General features: G+C 28.3%; 2 protein-coding genes across 3 annotated transcripts; one reads left to right on the top strand and one right to left on the bottom strand.

Moving 5' to 3' along the window:
- Nucleotides 1–2,193: 2,193 nt before the first annotated feature.
- LOC130893411 (protein unc-119 homolog) lies at nt 2,194–6,349 on the bottom strand. The gene is made up of 3 exons (XM_057799498.1): nt 5,991–6,349; nt 5,667–5,839; nt 2,194–5,613 (listed from the first exon to the last, which is right to left on the bottom strand). The coding sequence occupies exons 1-3, from the start codon at nt 6,335–6,337 to the stop codon at nt 5,495–5,497; spliced, it is 639 nt and encodes a 212-aa protein (XP_057655481.1). The 5' UTR covers nt 6,338–6,349; the 3' UTR covers nt 2,194–5,494.
- Nucleotides 4,106–9,413, top strand: LOC130893409 (SWI/SNF-related matrix-associated actin-dependent regulator of chromatin subfamily B member 1). 2 transcript variants are annotated; one of them, XM_057799495.1, is made up of 7 exons: nt 4,106–4,347; nt 6,818–6,920; nt 7,325–7,515; nt 7,675–7,834; nt 7,888–8,035; nt 8,234–8,445; nt 8,833–9,407. In XM_057799495.1, exons 2-7 carry the CDS (start codon nt 6,840–6,842, stop codon nt 9,154–9,156), a joined length of 1,116 nt encoding a protein of 371 aa, XP_057655478.1. In that variant the 5' UTR covers nt 4,106–4,347; nt 6,818–6,839; the 3' UTR covers nt 9,157–9,407. The 2 variants fall into 2 exon arrangements, with proteins under 2 accessions (XP_057655478.1, XP_057655477.1); XM_057799494.1 differs by lacking the exon at nt 4,106–4,347 and having other exon boundaries at nt 6,740–6,920; nt 8,833–9,413.
- Nucleotides 9,414–10,726: the final 1,313 nt, after the last annotated feature.

The raw sequence follows: 10,726 nt of genomic DNA, 5'->3' as shown, positions 1-10,726 counted from the left end.
ATTTTATTTCTCATTTCAAAAGTCTTGACATAACATCCAATGCAAATTTTTTCAATTTTATATTTCATAAACAAAACATATATGCTCAGGCAATAATAGAGGAAAATGAACAAGTGCATATAAGTTGACATTTATAACCATCATTTTCATGTTTATAACAGATTATATAACAACACGAGGGTCAAATATTCATTACATAGATTTAGTTTAAGTGTTCCTAAAGAAGGTAGAAAACGATAAGAATAACTCATTCATGATCTGAATGTTCGGTAAGTAATCAGGATCACGTTCACTATCGTTCGAACACTGAACGAAGTGATTGACATTTTTTTGAACTTTGAAAGTTGAAATCTCCATGGCTGGTTATGTTCTTAGTAGCAGTATAATTTAGGCTTTCAATTTTTGTAAATGTTTTGGTATTTCGTCATAATGGTATGGAAAAATATGTGTTGTATTCATTAATTGAGATCTATAAACATAGAAAAGCTATAAAGCTCAAAATTAACCCTTGAAACTGGGGTAATGAGTAAGAAATTTTGTAGGAGTATTAAATTCGAGAACGGGTTAGGCCCCGCAATCAGCTTATAAGCGATCTATCTAATCTCTGATCATAGTTTCCGAAAAGCCCTAGTGGTGTGAAAGTCGTTTGTGGTAATAAAGAATTTTCATTCATGTAACAAAAAAATAGAAAGACATTGTATAAAAAATATTCTTTATACAATGATAATATAATATAGAATCTAAATGTTTTTTGGAGCCGATCTAGGTACTGTCATTTAATGTAAATTGCGCTGGTTGTTAATTTGCCGATAAGATGTATAAAAGTAAGAGTGTAAAGATATAAATAAAAAAATTCAATAATTCAAATATAAGTTTTTTATAGATTGAGCTTTAGATTTGTAATTTTCACCAAAAACAAAACGTGACTTTCAGAAATTCTCGTTCTGTACTCCCCAATCAACTGATAGATGATCTCACAGAACCTACCCTTTAAGTATTATATATTATATTGAGTATTTTTTGTGGATGATCTATTCAATCCAGAATTAGTTACTGAAAAATTTTATTGTTAATAACATTCGCACATTTTTTTTAATTTGAAAGTTTTTTGACTGTTTTTATAGAAATTTAACAAGACAAAATATCAAATTAAGTAACACAAATTAATGATAAAAAATTTTCGTTTCCGAGTTGGTGCAAAAGAATGGTAGGGGCAATAAAATAACACATTTCTTTGGTAAAATCTAATTTATTTTGTCTGTTTTTAAATAACGCTACACTAGCATTACACGTGAAGGTTCTACTCAATAATTAAAATATCACATGGAAAAATTATTTAATGATACAGATAATTTGTCTTCATCTTTTTATTCTGTCTTCCTCAGCTCCTTCTGCAGTCGTTTTTGTTTGTTAATTATTATCACATTATGCTGCGTTTGCTTAGGACATTTGTCGTCGATAACAGTTTGTTTCCTAATTTCAATGCTTTGACTAACGGCATTTCTTAATGATAACTTAGTGCTCCTATGTAGGTATTGTTTATATTGCAACTTTCTTATTACAAGTATTATTTATTTTCTTTTTTTTATTCTTCATTCCTCCACATTGCTTTTTTAATATGATGTCTGGTTCTATGTTTGGTTTTTTTTGTTGTCTCTCGGCGAGTCTTTGTACACCCATCTACTTTGAAACCTTTAATTAATGTGTTCTTCTGTTGAAATAAAGGGATAGACTTATTTAAGTTGAAATCATTCTGTCATACATTCTACTGTGTTGTTTCAAAACCATTTTACCGATGCATTCATATTGTAAAAAGGCTAGACAGGTTATTTTCATATCTCTTTCAACTTTTTATTTTGATAATTAAGAAAACATTAGATGTACAAGAACTATTTTAAAAAACTTAATGAGATGTGAGAAAATTTATTGATCTGTTTTAATAAATAATAGATGTTACAATATCTTCTGTTAAATGCTTTCTTCTCTAAATGTGTTTATCCTACATATCAATTATTGTTAACTGCCATTTTATTTGTTTGTGGATGGTAGTTTTGCAACCTTTGTTTATTCAACTTTGTATTCTAGTCATTATTTTTTGTTGTCTATTGATTTAATTTGTCTATTTATGTCTATTCAATGGAAATGATACTTCAGACATAGAGCAAGTAAAGTGTTTAGAAATAAAACAAGTAATAATTTCCTGTACCTCAGAAACTATTTATTGTACACTTCAAGTAAAAATTTGCTAACAAATTTGAACGAGAAATTATTTCAAAGATTCCTACATGCCAGCAAAATAAAAAATTATTATTTTACTTCGGAACCATTTTGGAGCTCTAGTGCAAAACTGGAGGATTTATTATTTGTAAATGTATATATATATATATATATATATATATATATATATATATATATATATATATATATATATATATTATAGTTAAAACCTGTTTCCAGTTAATTTTAGTTTTTACTAGGAAAAACTAGTTCTAACCATCTTTAGTTGTTGAAACTAGTTTTTACTAATCGAACTAGAGTTAACTGCATCTTCTTAGTTGGTAGTGAAAACTAGTATCAATTGAAATAAAATTTTATAGTCCGTGTTAAAATTGTATTGTACGGAGGTACTTCTACCATTGGATGGAGTCCCAGATACAACTTTATCTCTTCATAGTGCTAGTGAAAAAAATCATCCACTAGCTCAAGGTGGATGGCAAGGTTTCGTAACATGCTCCTTGTGTCTCTAATCGCAGTTTGTACAAAAAATTATATGCCACAAAAGTGTATTTAAAATATTTTGACTTTTTAGTGTTCTACTAGAATAAAATTTGAACAAATTTTTTAATTGGAATCACTATTTTTTATTAGTAGAATTCCTCAGTGAAAGCTAGTTTCAACTGAAAATTCTATTAAATGAGAAAAAACGATGAAATTCTAGTATTTCCTAGTGAAAATGTAAAAAAAAACACTAGTTTTAACACTGAGGGTATTGGTCAACACTAATTTTTACTAGTGAAAATAAGTTTTAATGGAATGGGTTAACTGTAACATATATATTTTAAAAAAATTGTTTAATGAAATTATATTATTATGAAAGTAAATATTTTTTGAATTACTAAAAAAATCTAATAGTAGTTATATTCGGTTTAGTATGTAAATTTTAAACAAAAATATAATTTTTTATCGAAACGATTGAATTATTAAATTAGTTTTTATATTTTTTCAATTAATTCTGAGATTATTTGAAAATTCATCTATTTTTGAGTTATTTGATTTTAAAACCTGTGCTTTGTAGGTGGTTGTTAATATTTTCAGTATTTTTTCATGTCTGCTGTTAGAATTTTTAGAACCAATGGTAAAATTCATACTGAACATACCGTTTACACTGCCACTACACCAACACTAACAATTACACTGTCTGACACATGGTTGTCGAAATGTGCATCATACAGTGAAATTATGTGTTGGTGTAGTGGCAGTGTAAACAGTGTGTTCAGTATGTAGTTGTTATGTAGTGAACCAACCTTGAATAAAATTAATCAAAAGAAAGTTGTTTTACTATATTGATCATTCATATACTTTTTTATATTCTTCATAGATAAAAAAATATGAAATTCTTGAAAACAACATCGAACTAATTAATTCTGAAAACTACTGAAACAGATAAAATTCAAAAACCAAATTTCAATTATAAGCAGCAGAAATCTTTAATATTGTTATCGTCATATTTTGAATGCTATAATATCCAGTTTAAGATATTCTTTATGAATCACTCTGTACAAAAAGTTCACTTTTGCCAGAAGTATAAATATAATCTTAAAAAAATGCCCTTGTCACTCTTTTTTCCTTATATATAATAATATGAAAGTACCCAACCATTTGAATTTTTTTATACACTACAGTCCAAAAGTTTTCAGCAAATGTGTTTTCATTCAATATATGCAAAAGTATATCATAAGATAAAAAAGGTATTGAAATAATGTGGAGAGAATAATAATCAGGAAAGAAATGGCAAAAACGGGAGACAACTGTATGTAGAAATGATATTACCATTAATACAATCAATGATTTACATGATACAATCTTTTACAGATTGAGAAAAAGAATAGCATGCAATGTAGAGATAACATAGACGTTCAAGTATTGGCATCTGTAGATAATAAAAAGTGTAAAAAGCCTCAAAAGCAATTAAGGATTGAGCAAAAAGGGTCTAGAACTACATGTAAGGAAGATTAATTATATGAAGTAGAAGACTATTACACTGGTTTACAGTACATCTGTTGCCAAACAAATTTCAGTTGTAGCTAACTACATATACAAATAGGGTGGACTCCACTTCCAAACAAGGTTAGGTTGGGTTTTTTCCCAAATTGTTTGTTTTTATATGTATTTTCTGAAAAAATACTATATTGTTAAAAAAGAACAGTTTTCTGAGACAAAATCCGGTAATTTATTGGTTGAAAAAGTGTAGAAATTTTGTTTTTCTTATATTTATTTTAAAAGTGCGGAAAAAATGAACAAAAATATTGGAATTATTAATTTTTTCACTTTTTATGACCATAAATAGGATGGAGTACACTCCAAATATTTATCAAAACTAGTTATTGTACAATTTTTAATAAAAATAAATTTGATTCATACCAAACATTTGGACAGTAATGTATATACATTTAATTATGCTAAAAAATGTTTATTCGACAAACAGTTTTTGATTAATGCACCAATTTCAATTAACAAATTTTTTTATCACATATTTAATTATTCACTGGAATTTTTTTTTATAAAAAATATAAACATAAATATATAAATAGAATGATAGTTGTCAGTACGTATTTTATGATAAAAGCTCTATAATTATCGTAAACTCTTCTAAATAATCTCAATCAAGCGCACCACGTGAATATCTTTCTTAAAGCAGTGTCCGTGCTTAAAATTTGTGTTAAATTAAATGCATCTCAGGTTACAGGAAAGTTCATATTTTAAATTGGAAAATTATTTTATTATAATAAAGTTGTATAAGTCAAGAACTTATTTGAAATTTCAAAATTATAGGTACATTTTTGAGTAAAGTTGAAAGATGGAAAACTTTGTTAACTTTAATTTATTGTATTTAATAATAGAATAAATATATATTTTTCTTTTTCCACATATGTCCTTTTAAGCTATTCCATAAATAACCATTCAAATGTTGCAAATTTAACAAAAAAAATTATTAAGTATATTAGTTTATTTTATTCAATATTCAATGAATTTTCCTGTTACCAAATTCTTAACTTAGTTTCATGTACAAGCATATAACAAATGTAGTTGATCTGCTAATACAATTTTAAACAGTTTTTATCTATATTTTGAATTAAAAAGTCCTTTTTAATAGTATCTAAACCCATTTGTATGCTTGTACATACAATTGCTTAACATACTTGTGTAAATTTATCTCAAAGTCAAAAATTTAGACAATATTATTGTTGTAAAACCCTGTTTACAAAATTTAATGTTATGTTGACATACCACCATTATAAGCATAGTCAGCCTTATTATGCATTATAAGACAATTGTCCACAAAATAAAAAGAATCTGATCTTGTTTCAAATGGATTATCTATCATATCATTAACTAAAACAAATATGTCAATTTAATCAAAATTTATTACGAGAAATTACTCTTACCTAGTTCAGGAGCTAATGTAGGAAACTCATAAATATGCTCGCAAGTATTTCTTGAATAAGGTATACAAAATCCAAATTCAAAATCAAAGGTTTTTAATAATTTATCCCTAAAGAAGTGGCGCTCTATCATTCGAAAATTATTGACAGGTTTACTTCCAACAGTAAATTCAACCCTAGGGCCATGAAATAAATTAATAAAGCTTGGGTAGTGAAACAATCACATTTCAGTTAAGAAGTACACATTACAGGATAAAAGATTTTGCCCACCCTATAGTAAAGGTTGAAAAAAACCAAGCAAGTGAATAAAAATTTTTTTTCACTTACGTTGCTCCAACAGTAGCTAATTTTAAGAACTGTGGGGTAAATTGGTACCGCACAAATCTACCAGCATTGGGATCTAGAATCTCTTCATTCTCAGTGTTTTTCTCAGCATTATCATCAATATTCTCGGGTACAGGTTTGGCAATTTCAAAAAGTATTGCTCCACTTTCCAAATCCCGTAATTTAAAGCGTGTAAAGTCAATTTCGTAAATGTTTGCATCGGGATCACATAAATATGTATCAGTAATTTTAGTTAATTTCAACACATCATCTGGCGAAATAATTTTCGGTTTTACTGATGGCAGAGGCTTGTTACTGATCGTGTCTACTTTTTCTCTTAAAACACTCATTGTTATTATTAAAAAAATCACCCTTTACTTTTATTGTATGAAAGGACTTAAAATATACAAAACGACCCCCGTTGACAATTCATCAAAATAAAAAGTCAATACACAAACTATATTTTAGGGAAAGTTCACACGGATTTAAAAAATATACAAGTAATGTCATGATAGGTTAGATTAATACAATTATTGACCTACCCATCCAAGTTTTAATTGGTTTTGCGAGTTTCACATATTTTTTGTTGTTCTAATGCAAAATTTGTTTAAAGTATGAAAATTTCCCAAAAATTTAGTTGTTTATTAAGAAGGAGAAGAAATATCAAGGAAAAACTTGTTTCAACAAAATGAGTTCTATGGTTAAGAGTCCGAAATAACAACATCCTTCACTATTCTGTAACATGTCATTAGTGTCATTTCTCCACTATTCGATAATTTGTTTTGTTTTCAGCGAATTCAATTAATTAATAATTATAGTAATACTTCTAGATATATAGCTTAGATTTTGGATATGGCTTTGAGAACGTACGGAGACAAACCAATAAGTTTTCAACTTGAGGAAAATGGGGAATATTATTGCGTCGGATCTGAGGTAAAAACTAATAATGCTGTAATATAGTCTGAATCGAATTTTTTACTTTTTAAAATAACTTCGGACTTATAAGTATAAGCAGATTTCCATTTATACGTATAGGTTTTTGGGAAGAAAAAATAAATAAAAAATAATTATCTCAAATCTCTGAAAATCATCCCAATTATTTACAAATGTATGACTGATTCAGAAACAGTATTAAATTAGAAAAATTAGTATTTTAAACTTTAATAACAACCATGGATTTCTGTTTTATATTATGTATTACTAAAATTATTTTATAAAGAAAACGTGAAATAGCATAGTTATCAAACTTTTGTTACCAACAGTTTGACATGTAATTGGTATTATCATTTCATTTACTGCATTTTGTATTTATAGTTCAATTAAATGGTATATTTTAGGTTGGAAACTATCTTCGTCTCTTCAGAGGCTCTTTATACAAGAAGTATCCTGGAATGTTTAGAAGATCAATTACTAATGAAGAAAGGAAGAGGCTAATTGATCTTGGGTTGAGTCAGCATGTTCTTGCAAGTAGTGTTTCATTACTACGATCTGCAGAAGTGGAAGACATTATTGAAGGAAATGATGAAAAGTAAGTTTTCAAATCAAATATATACTTTCTGACATGTATTATGAATTATATGCTTTCCAAATTCCATAATTATGGTACTTTCAGTATTACCAGTAAAATATTGAGTGTAAGTTAATGCATTAAGGTTTGTTGTAGCTATTACTTATATACCATTTTCAGATATAAAGCTGTATCAGTTCATACCTCCGAGCCACCGATGCCTAGAGAAGGCAAATCTAAGAAAAATATGCAGTGGGTACCATCACTTCCAAATTCAAGTCATCTAGATGCTGTACCCCAAGCTACACCAATTAACAGGAACAGAGTGGCTGCAAAAAAGGTAAATCGTATGATCCTAGTTTTTGTTTATAATTTATTTTATTTTTTATATAGGTGAGAACATTTCCTTTATGTTTTGATGACACAGATCCGCAACAGAATCTTGAAAATGCTTGTCAACAAGAAGTTCTTGTTCCAATTAGGCTTGACATGGAAATTGAAGGTCAAAAACTAAGGGACACTTTTACATGGAATAAAAATGGTGAATATAAGATATAAACATATCTAAAGGTTTAAGAAATAATAAATTAGAGAAATTTATAAGATTTATTCAATAGCATTTTCAATTCGGATTCTAGAAACATATATATATATATATATATATATATATATATATATATATATATATATATATATATATATATATATAATGGATTGAAATGACTTGTTTGATTTTTAGAAAGCATGATTACTCCAGAACAATTTGCAGAAGTTCTATGTGATGATCTAGACTTAAATCCATTGACATTTGTACCGGCTATTGCTCAAGGAATCAGGCAGCAATTAGAGGCCTTCCCAGCAGACCCTCCCAGTATAATTGAAGATAATAGTGACCAGAGGGTGATAATAAAGCTAAATATCCATGTGGGAAACACTTCTTTGGTTGATCAAGTAAGATATTAATATTATCCACTAAGTATTGCAGATTTGCAGTTCTTTCATATTTATAATTTTCTGTGTTAAGCTCACTGGTGGAATATTGATCTGTGAAATCTACCAGGAAATCGAAATTGTCAATTTTATGTTGGATATAATAGAAATAATCAATCAGGATTTACCTGCAAGTAGAGGTGTTTTTTCTAATTATGAAATTTTAATCTTTTTCTAATCAATGAGGTGTCCATTATTTTTCATTTAATCAGTGAGTTTTACAGTTGGAAATTTCAAATTTAATTGTAAGATGAAATACTTTTCTTTGTTCAAATATAATAGTGTACTGAATTGCTGCCTTTAATATTTACTTATCTAGTTTATAAAATACTGTCTTGTACTTTCCAGGTGGAGTGGGACATGAGTGAAAAACAGAACAACCCGGAAGAGTTTGCTCTCAAACTATGTGCAGAACTAGGTTTAGGGGGAGAATTTGTAACTGCGATTGCATATTCAATTCGTGGTCAGCTTTCTTGGCACCAGAGAACATATGCTTTCAGCGAAGCCCCCCTTCCTACTGTGGAAGTACCATTTAGAACTACGAGTGAATCTGATCAATGGGCTCCATTTTTGGAAACTTTAACAGATGCCGAAATGGAAAAGAAAATTAGAGATCAAGATAGAAATACTCGTAGAATCAGGAGGTTGGCAAACACTACTCCAGGGTGGTAGAAGAAGTAGATTTTTTTAGTTTAGTATTTTCTTATTTGATTAAATTGTATTTTTGATTTTCTAGAACTTGCATTGCAGTGGATTTCAAATGTTTAATACTATTGCAGGGTGACAGAAAATGTTTAGTACAGTAAAATATAAATTAAGATCTAATTGACCATAGATTTAACTTATACCTTTCTAGGTGATATTTCATGGAATATGTGTAAAAGTGTCAAACAAAATTTATTAAAGTAATCATTTTTCTCAAATTGAAATGTGTTTTAATTAATTCCTTGGAAACAACTAATATAGTACCAGTCATTTTGATAAGAAAACATGGAATTGATCTTTGAACCTTATGGTTCTTGTCAAAGATTTTAATTAAGTTCCGGTATTTATACCAGCTTCAGAGTTAGATCCTGTTTTTGCATTTGTTTGCACTGACTAGTTATTCCAGAATTAGTATCTGTAAAATAAAATGCCACCCCCTCGTGAACGACAATTTTGCTCATACAATCGATCCCTAAACTGATTCAGAATATGAGCCACGAGCAAAGCTAATGATTCTCGATGGGTCAGATAGATCACCAATGAGCTGCTTGCGGATCTGATTCCAGAATTTTTTCACATTCACCTAATTTGGCCTAAGATGACTGGACTATGAATCATAGTCAATCTTATAAGGGGAATTAAAATTCATAAAAACATGGAGTACGGATGGTAGTCTTTTAAAAAAATTTCATTGAAGAAAAGTTGCTTCTGACTTTAATACATTAGGGTAGAAAGTATCCTAATATATGATTATGATTCGATTCCGAACAGTTACATGAATTACTTTCCGATAATTCATGTCCAATTTTACAACCTAGGCTAAAACTGGAGATTAAGCTAAGGTTTAAACTCTAGTTCAAACCAATAATGAACAAGATTGTTCTACTTTATAGGTTACAGTGAAGCAAACATTTTCCTGCCAATTTTCACTAGCATGGAAATATAACTAAAATTTTTCCTATATTTGTTTTAAAGTAGAATTGATTAAGAAAGTTGTATAAACAAAAATGAAGTTTTTCGTGTTCAACGTTATCGAAAGCTTTGAAGAAATCGATAAATAATTTTACTATTGAATTTCAAATGCAATGATTTTTATACATTTTGTAGTGTTGCCAAATGAAATAAAATACAAGAAATAAAAATAGAAAGTTTTGAAAAACCATCCAACTTTTCAAGGAGCAGACCGTAAATTAATTAAGTCCTCAAGTGACAAGAGATATGGATTGAAATTTTCAATTTTTGTTAAATTTGACTACTCCGATTTGAAGAAAACCTTTAAATATCTTGGAGCCAATTTTTACAAAAATAGATCAGTACTTCGGTGTATTTGGAAAAAATACAGGATCGTAATTTGCAAGAGTTAAATGTGATACCATATGTAATTCATTCATTGACTAATTTTTTAAATTACTTGTATACTGTCAAATGGTTTTTATTTGGTTATTTCCAATCATTCCTTCGAATGACACTTATTGTTATTAGGATTAAACCTACAATATTTATCAGTATGCTTTTCAATACCCCCTGTATATTATTA

This window comes from Diorhabda carinulata, chromosome 4 (genome assembly GCF_026250575.1).
Source record: "Diorhabda carinulata isolate Delta chromosome 4, icDioCari1.1, whole genome shotgun sequence".
In the NCBI taxonomy this organism is placed as follows: Eukaryota; Metazoa; Arthropoda; class Insecta; order Coleoptera; family Chrysomelidae; genus Diorhabda; species Diorhabda carinulata.
Note: the sequence above shows the minus strand (reverse complement) of the source record. Positions and strands in the feature narration are given on the sequence as shown.